Source organism: Argentina silus (genome assembly GCF_951799395.1).
Source record: "Argentina silus genome assembly, chromosome: 1".
Lineage (NCBI taxonomy): Eukaryota > Metazoa > Chordata > Actinopteri > Argentiniformes > Argentinidae > Argentina > Argentina silus.
This window is the reverse complement of record NC_139655.1, coordinates 24,955,839-24,976,767: the sequence shown is the minus strand read 5'-3', so window position 1 is coordinate 24,976,767 and position 20,929 is coordinate 24,955,839. Positions and strand designations below refer to the sequence as shown.

The 20,929-nt window shown below is 44.8% G+C and overlaps 2 protein-coding genes across 2 annotated transcripts; both read left to right on the top strand.

Moving 5' to 3' along the window:
• The first annotated feature begins 2,134 nt into the window (after positions 1-2,134).
• On the top strand, positions 2,135-5,414 carry cops9 (COP9 signalosome subunit 9). The gene is made up of 3 exons (XM_083666183.1): positions 2,135-2,318; positions 2,764-2,836; positions 4,155-5,414. Exons 1-3 carry the CDS (start codon positions 2,256-2,258, stop codon positions 4,190-4,192), a joined length of 174 nt encoding a protein of 57 aa, XP_083522309.1. The 5' UTR covers positions 2,135-2,255; the 3' UTR covers positions 4,193-5,414.
• Positions 5,415-9,596: 4,182 nt separating this feature from the next.
• Positions 9,597-14,846, top strand: and1 (actinodin1). The gene is made up of 6 exons (XM_083678316.1): positions 9,597-9,672; positions 12,071-12,115; positions 12,261-12,403; positions 12,583-12,966; positions 13,117-13,371; positions 13,493-14,846. Exons 1-6 carry the CDS (start codon positions 9,600-9,602, stop codon positions 14,531-14,533), a joined length of 1,941 nt encoding a protein of 646 aa, XP_083534442.1. The 5' UTR covers positions 9,597-9,599; the 3' UTR covers positions 14,534-14,846.
• The last annotated feature ends 6,083 nt before the right edge of the window (positions 14,847-20,929 follow it).

The following is a 20,929-nucleotide window of genomic DNA, read 5'->3' as shown; positions in this document are numbered from 1 at the left end:
CTACGTCTCTGGTCTCTAATTTATGACATTTAGGACAGGAGACGTGCACAAGAACAGGCCAGTACATAAAGGATTCTAACCTGTGACATTTTCTGCATTTTTTACTAGGCTACTGAAATATGAAGAAGTAGAAGTAAGCAGGGAGGACGGGACGTGGAGTAGACGCGTGTGTTTGTGTGTAACCAGCTGTTGTATGTTTTTGTTTTCACTGGAGCTACCTGTCCCTTCCCTACTGTAGCTGTTCTTGATTTGTATTTCCATCTGTATACCATGTACGACACAATGCGTGCATGATGTTGCCTGACACGATGTTAGATAACATTTACATTTACATTTATGGCATTTAGCAGACACCTTTATCCAAAGCGACTTACAACAAATACATTTTTAGAATGTACTTAACAGGAGAGAAACTTGAGACCATTAAGATGTAGCCTGAAGAGATGGGTCTTCAATCTACGGCCGGGTCTTCAGTCTAGAGGCCGCGGTGCCAGACAGCCAGCCGAGGTGGAAGAGCAGAGTGATTGGGCAGGGGTTTGGGGGCTGACCATTGCTTGCAAGTAGAGAGGGGCTGTTCCCTTTGCCGCCTGGTAGGCGAGCACCAGGGTCTTGAATCTGATTCGAGCTGCTACCGGGAGCCAGTGAAGGGTGCGGAGGAGGGGAGTGACATGGGAGAATTTGGGGAGATTGAACACCAGACGGGCGGCAGCGTTCTGGAAGAGCTGCAGAGGCCTGATGGTGGAGGCGGGGAGACCGGCCAAGAGTGTGTTGCAGTAGTCAAGGCGAAGTGTTTGGACCAAAAGTTGTGCTGCTTCTCTAGTGAGGAATGGACGTATCCTTCTGATGTTGTAGAGGAAGAATCTACAGGAGCGTGCTGTCGCTGTGATGTTCGCCACACAGGATAAATGGTTGTTGAGGATCTTGGCTGTATGGGAGGAGGTCACAGTAGAGTTCTCTACTGTGATGGAGAAGTCTTGGAGAGGGAAATGGTATGAACATGTTGAGCATAAGACTGTTTATCTAACATAACACTCAATATAAATATTGCATTGCTGATTTATATCTGTAAGTAATTGGATATTTCGGGTTTCGGTCACAATGACAATGGCCACAGGCGTAAGTAATTGTAAAATAAAAATGTAAAAATGTTTACTAAACTGTTAAGAAACCTGTTCCTGGTTGTACCTCTGGAGTGATTGAAGCAAGACCACTTTTTTCCAAATTGCACATTTTCATGTTTATCATGACCAATTGTGGTCAAAGTCTCCACCGGTCACATCAAGCCTTCCTGTTTGCTGTCACAAACTGCTATAAAAGAAGCACTGCACTGTAGAATGCTGCATATCAAACTTATTATTATGACAAAACAGAGTAGATGGGTAATGTCATGCTGCTACACTTAGTTAATACAGCCTACATTGACATAATAAAAATAACATGTACACTAACAATGGGTTCCAAGACCAGTTTTCCTGTGTTAGCAGACACCAAAAAGTATAAGAAAACTGTAGTCTGGTTAGTCAGGCCCCCTTGTGTAGTGAAATATGCGCCCTTGATAAAAGGGACTAAATTGACGCAGGATAGCAGGCTTTTCCCCAAATGTTGCGGTGTGGTAGCAAGTGAACTGCCATTTAAAAAGGATAACTATGTAGAAATCATTACATGTTCTTACAGAAGACCAAAATGTTCCTGGGAGAGGAACCCTCTGTCCAAACTGTCTTTATGCCACTGGATGTAGGGGAACATGATGCGCCTATAGTAATTGGGATGTATGCACTGGCAAAATAATAAAATAACTCCCCAATGCAGTTAGCACAGCTCAAAACTCAAAACATGTTCCCCTGGCTATGCATCTCTACAGTGACCTCGAGCATAGTTTGGACAAACTGGAGTGTGCCAAATGACTCAGAGGGTTCCTCTTGGTGGTGGTAGACACGTGAAGTTGGTTACTATGGTGATTTAAGTTGTTGTTTTACTATGGACAGGACAGGACTCGAGTGAAGGAAAATTGGGATTTGTCCACACAAGTATTTGGATGATAAAACGTAAACTGGACTCGCCGCAAATTGGAATCTGTCATGCGCATATACTACCGATATTTAAATTGTTAAACCAAATAGGTGCGCATATTTCAAACATTACGGTACGTACAGACACGCTCATGTCCACACGGAAGTGAATTCCAATTTCCAGGCCCGACGGAATCAAGCTACTGTTCATTAACTTGTTTTCAGAGTCGGAGACATTGAAATACCATGAAACCTGCGGTGGATGAGATGTTTCCTGAAGGTGCTGGCCCGTATGTGGATCTAGACGAGGTTGGTAGCTAGCTAATTATGTTCAGCAACAATTATCTGACGTTAGCTTGCTGTCTAGCGTAGTTAGCAAACTAGCTTCCATCTCTATCCAGCCAGCTGGGTGTCTTTTCAATCATGCGTGCTTATAATGAATACGTCGTAACGAGCTCTTATTGGCCAGAAAATTCCCACTATGAAAATAATAATTATGAACGCGCATCGTTTCGTCCATGAGGCCGTTTGTTTACATACCAGACTGTTCAGCAGCTCTCTAGCCATGCTAACTTATATAAGGTAAACAAGGCTAGACTTGCTGAGCAATCTAATTAAATTGTGCAATCTCTCATCACAATTCGCTTTTTAAATTCATTTTTATGCTATTCCAAAGAGACTGTCTCTGGCTAAACTTTCCTCATGTGTCTGAACATCTGTTTTCGTGTCTTGACTGCGCTTCTCTGTGCCACAGGCAGGAGGCAGCAGTGGCCTACTCATGGACCTGGCAGCGAACGAGAAAGCAGTGCACTCAGACTTCTTCAACGGTGAGACATACCAAAAGAGAGTGATACAAGTTACCTATGTACTCTCTTTGGACACACAGCCAAACTTTACTATCTGCAAGCCCTGACACCTACCCATATCTCTGAATTCCCCCTAGAGTAGTATAGAAAAACTGGATTGTCCACGCAATGGACATTAACCCATTTGCAATTGGCTTCACAGTGGCATAATGGTGCCAAAATGTAGGTGATGGAGATTTGACAGGACCAGATAGGACATAGGCCTATAACTTTAGTGAAGTGCTGACGACTAAGTCTTCCTTTGGGCATTGAGCAGAGGTAGCTTCTACCATGTTGCTGCAACCTATTTAGTTCTCCCCAGGTGTGCAAAGATCAAAGGGGTAGGGAGAAGGAGCTATTGGGCAAGGGAGGTGATTTTGAGGGGAAGTGGCTAGAGAAAAAAAGATTAAGACTAGGGGTAGGAATGAGTTCATTATGGACTGAACTAGTCACCCTTGATATGAAGTGTCTCTTGCCTGTTCGTCAGAGGCTTACTCATTAAGCCTGCACCACTCTGGAATATTCAGATATCTGTTCTCACTGTTCTGCTTCCCTAGAGAACCATGTCTGTTCCATGCATACCATTTCTGTCAGAACAGAACAGGCAAGTTCTACCTGGAGCAGCTGTATCTCTCCATGTATATGTTTACTTTGCCACAGAGCTGTCTCACAGTAGCTCGAACACGTTGATTGCCTGTAAACCTCAACGTACACACACACACACACTTACAATTTAATACACACACACACACTTGTAAATGTAATGCTCACTTCAGCTAATCTGTTTTCCGTATTGCAGCGTTGGCTACAGGCAAAACAGTTTATAGCGCAGCAGCACATGACCTAGAAAAGAGCTGATTGTTAAAAAGAGGAAAGGAGAGGGGGAACTGCGGTGGAGGAGAGGAGAGGGGGAGTAGGAAAAGGAGGAGAGGAGAGGACGATGGTAAAGTGGGGTTTATGGCTCTTGTTAGACTGAAGCACAGCAGGACACCTCGTCAGCCAGCCCCTTTGAACACACACACACACACACACACACACACAGACACATACGCACACACCTATGTACCTAATGATCCCATTCCCCTTAGTTTCTGTGATCTCTGGTGCCTAAAATTCCCCTGAAGCTGCGAACAGCAAAACATCCCACAAGCATGGAGGATGGTGACCAGATGATTTTAGAAAGGTGACAACAGAGCTAAGTGGGTGTAACGGAATGAGAAACGCAGAATATATGAACAATATAATTAAAACTTACTTTCTTCCTCCGTCCCTCTCTCCCTACCTGCTATCTCTCACACAGATTTCGAGGATCTGTTTGATGACGAGGACCTACAGTGAAAGATGTAGATCCCTGGACGTGTGTGTGTGTGTGTGTGTGTGTGTGTGTGTGTGTGTGTGTGTGTGTGTGTACACAGTACGGATCCTCAGAACTGTGAAACCAACTTCGCTCTCCCTGAAAGAAGCTCTCCACTGTCTGTAACTGACCCCCTTTCTCTCCATGATGTTTGTTCAAATAAAGCTTTAAAAAGAAAAAAAAGAAACCTTGTGAACCAGCCAGAACCTGTCTGAATTCTGAGAATTCCTCTGCAGGGGTAAATTATGAGTATGGTTTTGCTGTTGTCGTGTTTGAATCTGCTCCTGGCTGGATTGTAGGCTTGCAGGTGTTAAGAAACACCTGTTAGCAAACTTAATTACATACAAGATAAAGTGCTAACATGGTTACCACTGGACAGGACAGGACTCAAGTGAGGAAAAATGGGGATTTGTCCACAAAAATATTTTTACAAAAAAAAAAGTAAATCAGACTCAACAGGGGTATAGGTGGTTCTTGTCTGTGCCAAAGCAGCCACAGATTCTGCCCTGTGTTTCTCTCTGAGCTGTGCTGGGAGGAGGGTTAGGACAGACAGGGGTGTACAACTATGTGGTCTGTGGGGACTGCAGTGTCTGCTGTTTTTTATGAGTGCTTTTCTTAAATATCTGGTTAACCAAATGTGTGGACTCATTGGTCAATCAATGGCGCTCATTAATCAATAAGGGTGGAATCCTAACTCAAAATCTGCACGCGTAGCTCGAATCATCACTCAAATTTCCCATTGACATCAATGCAAGATTAAAGGGGCAATCAAACAACAACAACAGCCAGATTTTTGGTAAACATCTAAGGGATGGGGCTGGAGAAATTGTACCACTCAGAAACATTTTTTGTATATGAAATCAAACAATTACTATGATGTTAAAGTAGACATTCACAGCTTTTATTTGATGTATGTGTACATATTGGTTTCACCATTAAGAAATGACAACACTTTTTAGACATAGTCCCCCTATAAGTGATGGGACATATTTATCAAATGTCCAAATTAAGCACTCATTTGGTATTTGGTTGACGTAATATGTAATAACTGCCTGAAGTCTGCGACCCATTGACCCCACCAGACACTGGGTATCTTCTCTGGTAATGCTCTGCTAGGCCTGTACTGCAGCCATCTTCAGTTGTTTATTTTGAAGATGTTTTGCCTTTAGTGTCCTCTTCAGAAAATTAAATGCATGTTCACTAGGATTTAAATCTGCATATTGACTTATTGACCAGTTAACAACTTTCCACTTTTGGCCCTGAAAAACTCCCTAGTTGCTATGGCAGTATGTTTTGGGTCATTGTCCTGCTTTATGATGAAGCGGCGTCCAATGAGATGGGAGGCATTAGCTTGTACTTGGGCTGAGAAGATGTTTTTGTGTACTTCAGAATTCATCCTGTTGCTGCCGTCAGCAGTTACATCATCAATGAAGACAAGTGAGCCAGTTCCAGTGGAAGCCATACATGCCCAATCCATAACACCCCCTCCACCATATTTAACAGATGAGGTGGTATGCTGTGTATATTGTGCAGTTCAGTTTTTTCTCCACATTTTACTCTTGCCATCACTTTGGTATATGTTAATTTTTGTCTCATCTGTCCACAAGACCTTTTTTTCAGAACTCTTACAATTTAGCAAACTAACCTGGCCATCCTGTTTTTGTGGCTAACCTTGCAGTGTAGCCTCTGTAGTTCTGCTGGTAAAGTCTTCTGCGGATTGTAGTCTCTGACACATTCACGCCTACCTCCTGGAGAGTGTTCCTGATCTGTGGGACAGTTGATCTTAATCATGGTGAGCATTCATGGATGAGCATTCATCCACTGTAGATGTCTTCCTTGGCAGGCCGTTTACGATTTGTGAGCTACCAGGCCGTTTGCGTGAGCTTAACAGTGCTTTCTTTCCTTTTAATGATGTTCCATATTGTTGATTTTGGTTTAAGGTTTTGGCTACGTTTCTGATTGATTTTTAATGGCTTAAAAATGGCATAATGGCTACCCTGATTGTCTCTTTGGTCCACATGTTGGCAGACACCAATAGCATACTCCAAAGGCAAACGCAAAGCCTAGAATCAATACTGAGAGCATTGAGAGCTCTCTTATGACTGTACAAATGACAGAACACACTTGACGAACCAGAAACACCTGTCAAACCATTTGTCCAAATACTTTTGGGTACTCTGAAATAGGGGGACTATGCATAAAAGGTGTTGTAACTTCTCAGTGATGAAACCAATATGTACACAAATTCAATCAACTAAAAGCTGAGAATCTCTACTTTAACCGTACAAGTTTTTTAACCTTTACAATTTTTGGGGGATTTAAAATCCAAACCTTTGGAATGTAGAGCCAAAAGAAGAACAAATGCTTCACTGTCCCATTACTTACACATGGCATTGTATATATGTTTTGGGTTCTGATCAGGTAAGACAGTTGAACTAAACTCATGAGGCATTTCATTAGTTATATTCTTCAAGAATCAGTGGCTATATTTAATTCATTTAACAGTCCAAAAATGGATGCGCCAATCCCAGATTGCCCTTTTAACACGAAGTCAGAGTTATATGCACAGATCTTGAGTTAGGAAGTGTGCCTGGGAGAAATGAAAACCATAAGAAATTGTAGCCCTTGAGGAGACGAGCTGTGCACGCTGAGTTAAGAGACTACAGAGGTAGAGCTGATTGATGAAGCTTGTGTGACAGACAGGGTCTCTGCACACCCCACGACTGTTAACCCACCAAGCCTAATGTGTGTCAGGCAGGGTAAGTCATCATGCAAGCCTATAGTTCCCCAAACCACCTCTCAGAGCCTCCAAAGCTGATAGACACAGTAACAGTTGTTAATATGGAAAGGGGACTAAGGTAAAGGCTAAATGTTTCAACAGTGTAATAATGCAGATTCGGTGCCCAGGGAGGAGGATGATGAAAAGCAGACATGTAACAGCAAACTCAGCCAACAAAATCAAGACTAAGACAAAGTTAATGGTTATGTGTGCAACGTGAATGCATTCACGAGACTTCAAGGATGTCTAAAAAAAAAAAGACGTCACAAAGAAATAACGTTTTAATATGACCTATTCTTTGTGTATTTGGTATTATAATCATCCACAGAGAAAATGCCTTCCGTTAAGAATAACTATATCAAAATGCCCTAACTTGAATTGGCTTAACAACTGTTAGTTGGTCTTTTTGGGGAATCCCAACCCTAAACGGTTGATTTGCTATTGCATCATACAGGGCAACAGTGTGGATGCTAGTAGGACCTGTGTGTGTGTGTGTGTGTGTGTGTGTGTGTGTGTGTGCGTGCGTGCGTGCGTGCCCGCGCTAACTCACTGTTACAGGGTAGACTTGCCTGAACACAACAGAACTAAGGAGGAATCTGTAGATTATAAAATTCCTGATGTTAGAGCAGCTGTCACTGTGTGAGAACATGGGCATGAGTATGTGTGAGAGTATATACGTGTGCAAGTGTGTGTGTTCTCCCACTAAGAGTGTTGGGGTCTGGGCCTTCACAGGGGGCATTAGGAAGTGCTTATGTGGCACCTTTACACACACAACTATTCCCCCTGTTTTCCAGTTTATTTGTTTCTCCCTCCTTCTCTCTCACTTAGTTGTTCCACACATTAGTTGCCTATAGGTGCAGATCTCGGTTCAACTTACCCTTCCCAAATCCCAAACTTGACTATTAGGGTGGAAATCAGAAAACTAACTATAATGTCTTGCGGCAACTTCTCTATCCATCTCTCTATCTTCTTCCCCCCATCCCTCCCACCTCCACCCTCCCCCTTTCCCTCTTTGGCTGTCTCTCTTCCTCCCTCCTTCTCTCTCTCTCGCTCTGTAATTATGGTGTCCCTGATTGGTCAAGTGGTTAGGCAGGCATCAGCCAATTGCAGCTCTGCTAGCAGTGCCCCACGGCCCCCTGGGAAGATCTATGTGTGCATGTTAATAATCAGTGTGTGTGTACGTGCATGCACGTGTGTTAATGAAGAGTGGCCCGTTTAAAACCAGCCGAACCCTTTCACCAAGGCACAGTCTGTCAGTAGATGCCAGAGGGACAGGGTGTGTCAGGACTTTCTAACAAACATACACACACTTGAACACACACATACACACCGCTTCAGAGTTGAACCCAATCGCGCTGAGCTGGAGCCAGCTACCTAGCCTGAGAAAGTCTTCTAATACCATCTTCCCTCAGGAAAAGAAGAGACAGAACTACACACAACTTACAGGTAAGAAATCTGTATGCGTAACTTGAATCATTGCATACATTTTCCATTGACATCAATACAAGATTAAAGGGGCAATCTGGGAATCGAATCTACAACTCAACATACACACACACACACACTCTGATACTGACACTATGTAAGTGTAAATTTAGGGGTTCAGGCATGAGGTGAGATGTAAAGGTTTGGTAGTTCTCAAAAGAAGAGATGAAGGTAGCAGGTAGAGTAGGAAGTCATGGTCAGGTTGAAGTACAGCTTATCTGAAACACCTGTAAGCTTCTTTAGGAGTAGGGAAAGGGCTTTGAACACAACGCTTCTAGCTGAGGTCAAAACCTAACGACGGCTCCCTCAAGTTTAGTGGAGCAAGTAGCTGTACTTGACTTTGTACCCACCAAACGATGGGTTGGTCAACCCACTGGCCAGTCAAGGTCAATTCCTGTTGGTTGTGCAGATTTAGACAGGGTTGTATCTATAAAAAGATGGGATAGGATTTCCTGATGGATAACTGGACAATTCTCTGGACTATACAGTTTGGAGTTTTGGAGTCTTCAGTTCTCAACTGTGCACTTGCACTCCAATGTTTGCACTCAGCTTACCTGAGTATAGATGGAGAGCATCATTGACAATGTATCTTATGCACTCATAGCACATTAAACTAATTTTTAAAGGCTTGCAAGACAGCATTATAATGTCTTATATCATCTCATAAATGCTTGTTATGAGTTATAATGACTGTGTTATATATGTGTGCCTCATCCAAACTAACTGTCATCCTAACCCTGGCAAAGTTGTTGTATATCAATAGTTGTAGTTCATTATTTATTGATAGTGTGAGCATATCTACACCATCTTTAGTCATCATTGAAATAATGTGTAGTCAACTATTTTTCCTGATTTTCATGACTGCACAGAGGATCACTAGTCTGGAACCAGAGTTTGCTCCACTTCACTTTGTTTCCTTCCAAACTAAGTGAAATGGTTTCAGAGTAGATGTTTGCGTCTCTGTGGTCTGTGTAAAAGGACATCATATCATGTCTGTTGTGTGACTGTATGGCGGTGTGTGTGTGTGCGTGTGTGAGTGCGTGTGTTTTTTGGCCTGTGGTGTGTGTGAGTACAAAGAGAGTAACTGGTGTCTTACTGGTCTCAGCAGGAGAGGCAGAGGCTGAGTCATGGCTGGAGGAAGGAGAACGTCTTTCTCCTGTGTGTTCACCACAGCTCTGCTGGCCACATTACTACTGCCAGGTGAGTACACACACACTCGCACAAGCACACGTTTGCACTCACTCACTCACTCTTCCTTTCCTTATTTCCTTTCCTTCTTAGCCACTGATTTGAAATCCATTGAATATGTGGTTTGAATCAGATACACAGGACTTTTTTATTTGAAATACTTTTGGAGGGGAGTTTTTATCTGGCCCTACTTGTTGAAGGTCATCTGGGAGAGGTTTGTCCTTATGGAACAACATATTGCTAATATGATCAGGACTGGTCAGGATTGGTGTGCATAAAGCACAGAATTGGAATAAGAATTACTACTTATAAGTGGACCCAGAACCAGCCCCAGCACCAAAGGCCTCTACAACATCATTATATATATATATATATATACATATATTAAAAAGTAGATGTATAGTACGTACACAAATAACAGTTGACTCATAGAGCCAAATATACAGGTAATATAGTTTTCCCCCCGATTTCATAATTTTGATAGGGGAACCTAGCATTATTGTTGTCTCGTAGTAGAACACAAACGTTTATATACACTCACTGAACATTTTATTAGGAACACCTGCACACCTTCTCATGGTGGAGGTGGTGTAATGGTGTGAGGAATGTTTTCTTGGCACACTTTGGGCCCGTTAATACCAATCAATCATCACTTGAATGCCACAGCCTATTTGAGTATTGTTGGTGACCATGTGCATCCCTTCATGGCCACAATTTACCCATCTTCTAATGGCTACTTCCAGCATGATAATACACCATCACAAAGCAAAACTCGTCTCAAACTGGTTTCATGAACATGACAATGAGTTCAGTGTTCTTCAGTGGCCTTCCCAGTCACCGGATCTGAATCCAATAGAACATCTTTGGGATGTGGTAGAATGGGAGATTCACAGCTTGAAAGTGCACCTGAAAAATCTGCAGGAATTGTATGATGCAAACATGTCATCATGGACCAGAATCTCAAAGGAATGTTTCCAACATCTTGTGGAATCAATGCCATGAAGAATTGAGGCTGTTTTGAGAGGAAAGGGAGGTTCTACCCAGTATTAGTATAGTGTTCCTAATAAAGTGCTCAGTGAGTGTATATATAACCAGTATCTATGGCCCCGTCTACACTTGACACTTAAATGAGACTATGAATGTGACGGGAGGCCTAACCCCAGCTGTTCCCAGTTAGCTGCTGACATGATTGACAGCTTTCCACTGGGGAAAACTTTATTGAATTCTCGTCTTTCCACTAAAAAACCGCCTTTGAAAACAGATGTATCTGATAGTTAGAGGGGTAGAGTGGAGGAGGAGGAGGAGAAGGAAGGAGGGAATTGCGGAGCGTTCTTTCATCGTTCACGGGTTCTGTAAAAGATTAGTACCTGTCAGCATCAGTGTTTCCTCCCCCCTCCCCGCCCCCCCTCCCTCTGTCCTGTAAAACGCTGCTGTTTCCAGATGTGCCACTGAGCATTTTTACAGACTCGTAAAAAATATATAATACAGTGGACACACTGAGACAGCAACATTTAACCCCCCTCCCTCTCTTTCTGTTTCTCTCCCTCACATTCACCTCTCTCTCTCTCTGAGAAGATACACATACAGCTATATTTAACCCCCCTCACCCTTACTGGCAGACATGGGCAAAATCTGTATTTGAAATCTGTTTAAAACAATTGAAAAACTTGTGTGATGTGTTAATAAACTTGTCAAGCACTACAGAATAGTCTCAGAAGAGAAAAATGCTGCATCAACTAGTTCTAGAATTTGAAAACACTCTCTCCTTCATCAAGTCTCTCTCTCTCTCTCTCTGTTTCTACCTCTTTCTCCCTCCTCACTATAATGAAGGAAAGTAAGAGCTTTCTCTCTCTCTTCCCCTGTATTCTTATCTCAATCTCTCTCCATTATTACTGTCACTCCATCGCATCTTCTCTTTTCCCCACCTTTCCTTCTGCCGTCCTTCATCCCCCTGTCTCACTCTCACAGTATTAACACCTTCTCCCTGTGGAGATGAAAGAGAGCTTGCGAAGAGCTGAGTCAACTGTTTCCTCTACTGGGGTCACACACACACACAGCTCTTTGAGGTACCGCAGTAGGGGTTCATAGTTACAGGCTCACTTATAAAATCTACAAAGAGCCAGAGTCACCAGACCTTCAAACAGAGCCAATTACCTCTGCCCTGTAAACATGTGTGTGTGTGTGTGTGTGTGTGTGCGTGTGTGTGCGTGCGTGTGACACCAGTAGAGGAGGTTTAATCTCACACATTTCCACCTGTGGATTACATATGCAGTAGGGAGGGGACATTAGTGTGTGTATGTGTTTTTGGGATCTGCCTAGACACAGGCAACATCTGGACTGTCTCTGACATCTCCCTGTGTGTGTGTGTGTATGTGTTTGTGTGCGTGCGTGCGTGTGTGTCTTTTCTCAGAATTCCTGTCAGCGGGGCCGGTGGTTCAGAAGCTCAAAGAAGATGGTAAGTACATACGCACACACACACAAATAATGACACGATAATCACACAACAAATCCACTCACATACATCAACGTTTTTCATGTAACCTATACTGGTCCATGTTGTTGTTCAATTGTCAGGATGTCTTGGTTTTTCTCACCAGTAGGAGACACTATTGAACAGACTGCGGTTGCCACGGCATCGTCCAGGACACGAGTCCGTAACCGCAGAAACATCAGCTGGTACAAACAACACTCAGACTTCTGGAGCTGGTACAAATACTTCACCGACAATGGCAACACAGAGGCAGTGAGTACACACACACACACACACACACACACACACACACAAACAAACAACATTTTCCTACTTTTGTTCATGTTCTCACTTTGATCTCTAGTTTATTCTTTCATCTTAATGAAAGTCTTGAATCAAGATTTCAGACCAACCCCTCGTTCCCCCCTCGGCTCCCTCCCTACTCTCTCAAGGTTCAGGAGCTGGACCGGGTCTACCTGTCCTATCTGCAGAACAAGAACCGTGCTGAGAGTCGCCGCTCCTACAAGGCCTACCTGGGCCACCTAGGGGACATCTACAAGTCCTGCGCTGAGTCAGAGGACCCAAACTGTGTGGCCTCCTATAACAGGCCCAAACCCAAACCAGCCCCTGTCAAAGCCTGTGACCCTTACAAGGACCCACACTGTCTCTATGCTCTTCTGGCTAAGGCTAAGATGGCCCCCGTCGCACTCCCAGCCCCAGCCCCAGCCCCAGCCAAAGCCCCAGCACCCATGTACGTGCGCTCCTCTGTCCCAGTGAAGGACCCTCGCTCCGGGTACCACTACTATTCCCCTACCCTGCAGTCCTTCCTGTCCAAGGTAAGGGACAGTTAGATTATACGTAATATGTGTGTGTTATGTATGTATGTATGTATGTATGTATGTATGTATGTCTCAAAATAGACCAGCTGCAATGGTCTTCTCCGATAAAGTTAATTATTATCACCATCCATCACCATTCTCCAACAGGAGCAGAAGGCTGAGCTGGTGCGTATCTGTGGTGCTGAGGACGTGGAGTGTCTGCAGTACCACCTGAGAGCGGCCTATGGCTACAAGCCCTCTGCTGGCCCCATGCCCTCTTACACCCACCTGGGCTGCGACCCAAAGACTGACCCCAACTGCAAAGCCCAGCTGGTGCAGAAAGCCCCGTCGGGCCTCTACCTCCGCTACCCCAACTGCGACCCACTCAGGGACCCCTACTGCGCTTACGCTGCTTCCGTCCTGGTAGGGGCGAGTGGTATTTGGATGGAATCATGATTGCTCATGTATTATTTAGTCATTCATTATTGTTGTTTATTATTTCTGTTCGTGAAATGTGTTGCCTGTGTTGCCTCTCTCCCTCTAGGCTCCTCGTGCCCCAGCCCCACCCTCCCCCGCTGGCTCCTGTAACCCTCTCTATGAGGATGGGTGCAACCCTCTCACTGCTACCAAGTTCGCAACACCCCCTGAAGAGTTTAAGGAGGAACACAGAGATGAGCCTGCTGCCTCCATGCGCGCAGCCCCCCCAGCCCCCGAGCAGCACAGCGACCCGTACGCTATGTTTAGGGACGCCTACGCTAGTTCTAACGGCAATGCTAACGGAGCAAGCGATCCTTATGCTATGTACCGCCAGGCCAGCCCTCAGGCCAGCCCTCAGGCTAACGACCCACTCGCCATGTACCGCCAGGCTAGCCCTCAGGCCAGCCCTCAGGCTAACGACCCACTCGCCATGTACCGCGAAGTTATCGCTAGAGCTCAAGCTAATGACCCATATGCTATGTACCGCCAAGCAGCCGCAGCTGCCCAGCACCGCCGCCCTCCTCCCTCTCCTAGGCAGCAGTACCTAGCCCCCCCACCCCACCATGAAGAGGCTACCCAGGAAGATCGCCACCCTCTGGGCCCCCGAGGAAAGACCAAGGAGGGCTACGAATGCTTCGTGGGCTACGACAAGGAATGCACCCCGCTAGCCCCTAGCCAGCCACGCTCTGGTGCCAACCGCCACACCGCGTACCCCGCTGAGGCCTATGAGCCACACCTCAATGCCGACAGATCGCGGAGCGGCGTCCTCGAACCCACTGACCTCGACTGCGACCCTGAATACGACTCCAACTGTCGCCTGCGTCGCTACGAACCCGAAGAGGCGCCTGGGACCGAGCCAGACCTTAATGCTCAGCCTAACCACCAGGGGGCAGAAGACCACCACAGCCAGGGGGCAGCAGAGAGCCACCAGCAGCAGGAGCAGTATGAGACGGAGCCCTACCAGAGTGGCCAGGAGGAGCCCTACGGAGCCTACCCTCCTCACTCGCAGGGGATGCCCAGTTTCGTGGACATGTTGAGAGGATACGGGGACCAATACCCAGAACAAGGTGATCATAGGGCCTATGCAGTTGACTATCGCAACAAATAAGCGCGCACACACACACACACACACACACACACACACACACACACACACACACACACAAACTAACAGAACAGGTCACACAGAAGACTTCGAGAAATCTGACCACACACACACACATACACACAAAGTGAATATCAATGTACACAGGCACACACAGAGAAAGTAAACAGCTGTTAGCTGTATAGGAGCATGCTTAGCTGGTAGAAGGTGTTTATAGAGATACTCTCATCTCTGTAGATGTTTTAGACGTGTTGCTTTATCTGGCCGTTCGCTTCGCAGTTCCACTCCTCTACCCACTGGGATATTTAATGAACTCTCACAGCTCTGCTTCGCTTCTGTATCTCCAACCTTGCGTATTTTTGTTAATGATCTTTGTGTCACGTTTTTTCACTTCGAATGTTCTAATAAAAGCTATGAAAAACGTGAATGTTTCATCTTTGTGTTCCCTGGATGTTCATGTGAAAAACACCCTTCATATATTTAAAATGAGTTTGACTATGAAGTCACAAGACATATTGTATTTCTAGCAATACGGTTCTGTAGTGATTATAGGGATAGCCATGAGGCTGTTTAGAGGACACAGATTAAGCCAGGTCCTGGCCTCTATGGAGTCTTTTAATGGAGAGCTGCTTTTATTCAAGGAGAAGGCTTAAAAGCCCACGTTAGCCAGTTTTGCTTCCTGTTTTTTCTAAAAAAAAATACTCAAAGAATGAAAGCACCAAGTGGTGACGTTAGTCATTCACAGAGCTATTTGGGAAAGTAACGCCTAACACTCAGAGCAATTCTCAAAATGTGGCGAAAGATTGTTTGACTCAATTGCCAAAAAATCCGGTGAAAGGGGGTTCGGAGGGTTATATTTGACTCTGTACGCGAACTTTACAAACAGGCTAGCTACGTCACACATATAGCTCTATATTAAATGTCATACGTCATGGCACGTGGGAAATCGTTTTCTGACTTGAATCATGGATGTCATATATCAACGAAAAAAACGTAAAAATTACATTTAAGGCTGGGATACACTACATGTTTTTAGCTCGGTCTACAGGCTATAAACATCAAAGAACCTATCACATTTAATGATTTGGTCCAGCCAAATCTCACTGAACTGGTCATCGGTATGGAACATACACCAAGCGACGCTACAACGGCAGTAGCATATGAGCACCACTCACATTTAGGGAATTGAGGCCGAATTTATTCAACATGTTTGAAAATAATCGGGACGCCATAGAGCACCCGGAAGGCCATGAGAGCTATCAACTGCAAATCGGCTATGTGTTTACAGCCTGCGACCAATCGGGTTTAATTTAATCTGGATTTGCGCCGATTTCCCACTTGGAAGGTCGTTTTCGTGGTTATTTCCCACTCGGGAACTCGTATCAATGAATTTCCGACAGCTGACAAATGCCCTATTAAGCTGTGCCTGAGAAAACTGACCTCATAGACCTAAGGAGAGTAATTGGGGTCATAAGGCCTTTACATTTGGACACCAGAATCTCAGTTTGATAGATTAGCACTCTATGGGGATATCACTGAGTATTGCATGGTGATGCTGAAGGAATATAGCCATAAGGACACTAGTGAGAATCGAGGTTTACTGAGTGTATTGAGTATAGTGAGGTTACAGGACAGGGTAATAATGACGATCAGTCCATTCTGTCCTCTACTGACATCTACAGAAAAAAATAGTTAGTTGCACGCCCCCTTGTGGATCATATGATATTGCCACATCCAAAAATCATGCCATTCTGTTACTCCTCGACACTTACCCTGGCCACGAACCCGTGTCACTTACCTAGTCACCTACCCCTAGACACCTTTCATACTGTAGATATAAAAAGGCCAGATGTCTGAAAACAATACAGTTATAGCTCGATGTAGCCGACAGATATGCTAGCAGTATTTAATAGTAAGTTGAGAAGTATATTACCTATTACTCACTCCCTGCCCCCCCTCCACCCCCAGCCCCAGCACCCATGTACGAGCGATCTCCTGTCCCAGTGAAGGACCGTCGCTCCGGTTACCATGACTACTCCCCTGCCCCAATGTCCTTCCTGTCCAAGGTAAGGGACTTTTAGATATTACGTGTGTGATGTGTGTTACATGTGTGTGGTTTACAGTATGGTATATTGTGTGTTTCGGGATTCATGTTCTTTGCTATGTTGAGCAACAACTAACTCTGCCTGTTATATACATACGTGGTACTGTCTTAGACAATTACAGAGAAAAATGGTAATGAGTATTTCCAGCTTTATATCTTTGAGATTCCTTGAATAAAAATCTTGTATGTGACCACTTCGTTCCAGGCTGTTAACAATTCATTAACTTTTTACTACGTACCTGAAAGTAGCCTCACTTGTTACCATAAAGCTTCTCTCAAAATAGACCAATACCAGCCGACATGGTCTTCTCCAATTAAGTTAATTATTATCACCATCCATCACCATTCTCCAACAGGAGCAGAAGGCTGAGCTGCTGCGTATCTGTGGTGCTGAGGACGTGGAGTGTCTGCAGTACCACCTGAGAGCGGCCTATGGCTACAAGCCCTCTACTGCCAATGCTAACCGACCTAGCGATCCTTATGCTATGTACCGCCAGGCTAGCCGTCAGGCTAACGACCCACTCGCCATGTACCGCCAGGCTAGCCCTCAGGCCAGCCCTCAGGCTAACGACCCACTCGCCATGTACCGCCAAGCTATCGCTAGAGCTCAAGCTAATGACCCATATGCTATGTACCGCCAGGCAGCCGCAGCTGCCCAGCACCGCCTCCCTCCTCCCTCTCCTAGGCAGCAGTACCTAGCCCCCCCACAAGAGGCTACCCAGGAATATCTGGGCCCCCGAGGAAAGACCAAGGAGGGCCACGAATGCTTCGTCGGCTACGACAAGGAATGCACCCCGCTAGCCCCTAGCCAGCCACGCTCTGGTGCCAACCGCCACACCGCGTACCCCGCTGAGGCCTATGAGCCACACCTCAATGCCGACGGATCGCGGAACGGCGTCCTCGAACCCACTGACCTCGACTGCGACCCTGAATACGACTCCAACTGTCGCCTGCGTCGCTACGAACCCGAAGAGGCGCCTGGGACCGAGCCAGATCTTAATGCTCAGCCTGACCACCAGGAGGCAGAAGACCAGGGAGACCACCACAACCAGGGGGCAGCAGAGAGCCACCAGCAGCAGGAGCAGTATGAGACGGAGCCCTACCAGAGTGGCCAGGAGGAGCCCTACGGAGCCTACCCCCCTCACTCGCAGGGGATGCCCAGTTTCGTGGACATGTTGAGGGGATACGGGGACCAGTACCCAGAACAAGGTGATCATAAGGCCTATGCAGCTGACTACCGCAAGAAATAAGCACACACACACACACATTTACATTTACATTTATGGCATTTAGCAGACGCCTTTATCGAAAGCGACTTACAACAATACATTTGTTTAAGTAAGTGAATCATCTATCCAACAGTCATCATAAGACAAAGTCATCTGCTTACACCAGGGGCCATAGGCAGTCGTAATGCCAGACACACACACACACACACACACACACACACACACACACACACACACACACACACACACACACACACACACTCACTCACCTCACTCACTCGCTCACTGTACATACTATCATACTCGCGAAACTTGATTTTGAAAAATAGCTCATAGCTCTTATAGTCTGTGTGTTATTGTAGAGTTAGTCCTCTATCCTTTTAAAAATATTTATAAACATTTTTAATGTTTCAGTGGTAGCGATGGAGGGAAAGATTTTATTTACGAACGCTGTTTTGGTCCCCAAAAGTGCTTTCTAAAATTTGTTTACAATTGGCCAGGGGTGTTCTAGGGGACTGGACTCATCGATTTTCGCCTTTCTCTGGTGGCTGCCTCTTCAAATTGTGTGAGCATGCAGAAACACAACAGCTAATGTCCGACACTGGGGTTATATTATTATTAGGGAGGATGTTGTTTGGAATTTCTAACTGAATTTGCCTCGGTGGCAGATTTCCAACAAACTGATGCACAGCTCCTTTAAAGCTTTTAGACTTTTATTTTTAATGTTTATTTTTTACCGAGATTGTTGCTGATGTACAGACCTTTCTGATCTCTGTGTGAAATGAAGGCGCTCTACAAATGCACACGCACACACACACATGCAAACGCGCACACACGCGCACACACAGACACAAAATCTCACAGCTCTGCTTCGCTTCTGTTTTTTATGTGTAAAGGTTTTTCACTTTGAATTTTCTAATAAAAGCTATGGACTTTCATGTAAAAATGACCCTTAATATATTTAAAATGAATGTGACGATGAATTCACATATTGAGCAGAGACTATTTCTAGCAGTTCAGAAGTGAGTATAGTAATATCAATGAGGCTGTTTACCAGACACAGATTAAGACAAGTCCTGGTCTATAGAGCCTTTTAATGGAAAGCTACTTTTTGGTAGCAGGCTTAATCTCGGTCTGGGGAAAAAAAGGACAGTCATAAGAATAGTGTATATAACCTATTACACACACACACACACACACACACACACACACACACACACACACACACCCACACCCACACCCACACACACACACCTCCTTTGACTTGCCATGACCTCCTCCCCTTTCACCACGTCCCCGTCTCCCCCTTCACTAACTCTCTTAGACCGCACAAAACACAAAAGACACATCAGCCCCTTTGGAGATCATAAACTAAATTTTATCGATCCAAGAGCACTCAGACACACTAACAACAACACCAGCCCCTACTGAGAGTCCAGAGGGAAACACACACAGCATTGTGACAGTCGTCAGAGAGAGGTTGAGTGTAGGAGCGCACACAGTAGGGACGGTATTTACCTTTAAAAAAACACAAATGAAAGTTTGCAGAGAAATAACTTCCTATTGTAACAGCCTCCATTCACAATGATTATCCTTATAATAATAAACATATTTAGAATTGTCATTCTACTTTTATTGAGCTGCTCTAGCAGGCTGATCTAAAATGTCAGTTGGCTGACTGACTGACTGGCTGACTGATCTTCTGTCATTAGATATGAACATAAATATGAAATATAAATATAGAGATCATATATAAATATCACCCAGCAGGAAGATGGACTACAGTCTCACACCAACTGTCACTCTGGGCCAAAGGCCAGCTGGAGACTGTGAAGGAAGGTGTGGGAAGAGGGGAGGAGGTGGGAAGGGGGGGGGGGGGGGGAGGAGGAGGAAGTTTGGAGATGGAGAGGGGAACTTAGAGAGAAAAGAAAAAGAGGAGAGAATGGAGAGGGAGCAGAGAGAGAGAGAGGAAGGAGCGGAAGAGAAGGGGAACAGATAGGGACAGATTGGGAGAAGGGAGTGGTAGAGAAAGGGGCTGGGAAAGGGGAAGTATGAAGTGGATGAGAGATGAGGGGACAGGGAAGAGGAGAAAGGAGGAGAGAAGGAGGTGGAGGGGTCAGAGAGGGAGAGATAAGGAGTGGAGAAACATGGGGGAGGTGGAGATGAGGATGGGGCGCTCAGATGTGAGGGTTGAAGTCAGTAATGTGTGATTGCGGCTGAGGAACCAGTCATGTAAGCTTCAGCGGACTGTTTCATACACAAAAAAGAGCAGTGCCCTCTAACGGCCAGTGTCCTCTAACGGCCAGTCGTGTTACTCTTCTATTTTCATTGGGACAATGTACAACGCAGCATATAGGTGCATATATCTATAATTTCATATGTATTAAGAAATGTTAAACACAAATATCATTGCTTAAGGTCTAATACTGTAGCAAACCCTAAAATTGTTCACAGGTTGATTCCGTGATGGGCGTAATGGCAACAGCGCACAAACCCATCCAGTTCTGATCAAGCGATTACAGCAACCAAATACTTGTTTTACGTTTTTTAATATCGGTAATTTTGTGTACATGTTCTAAGAAGCATGAGTAGATAGACGTTAAAAACACTTGCAAGCAGTAATGTAGCCCACTCTGCGCTCCCATGCGCGCACTTGTCTGGAGTCAGTGACGTTTAAACCCCGCCAAAGGAAAAAAGTATCAATGAGAGAAACGCAGCAAGTGCATCTCTTTTTTGGTAGACTGCTTATGTCAAATCTATTATATATATGTGTTTAAAAAAAAACAAAAAAAACATACTTCATCTTGTGAAAATAATCTTTGTTAGAGATAGGATTAGTTCCCTGGACCATTCAAGTTAAGGCGTGAAAATGACTGGTTTGTGGAAAGTAAAAAACAATAAAAGAATAGCCTTATGTAGGCTGTGCAGCCTAATGGTAAATGGTTGTCTTGGGTTACGATCAGTGGAATAGTCAGGTAAAACCACAACGAAAATATAAATTCTTCATAGCAGATCATTTGTATTCCAGCATACACAAATTACGCATTTCACTTTGTTTATGAATGC

Bases quoted from the DNA above. Each gene is read 5' to 3' on its own strand.
- cops9 (XM_083666183.1), top strand. From the start codon at position 2,256: ATGAAACCTGCGGTGGATGAGATGTTTCCTGAAGGTGCTGGCCCGTAT. The intron at 2,319-2,763 runs GTTGGTAGCTAG...TCTGTGCCACAG, and splicing joins CGTATGTGGATCTAGACGAG to GCAGGAGGCAGCAGTGGCCT. The intron at 2,837-4,154 runs GTGAGACATACC...TCTCTCACACAG, and splicing joins GCACTCAGACTTCTTCAACG to ATTTCGAGGATCTGTTTGAT.
- and1 (XM_083678316.1), top strand. From the start codon at position 9,600: ATGGCTGGAGGAAGGAGAACGTCTTTCTCCTGTGTGTTCACCACAGCT. The intron at 12,404-12,582 runs GTGAGTACACAC...TACTCTCTCAAG, and splicing joins ACAATGGCAACACAGAGGCA to GTTCAGGAGCTGGACCGGGT. The intron at 13,372-13,492 runs GTAGGGGCGAGT...CTCTCCCTCTAG, and splicing joins CTTACGCTGCTTCCGTCCTG to GCTCCTCGTGCCCCAGCCCC.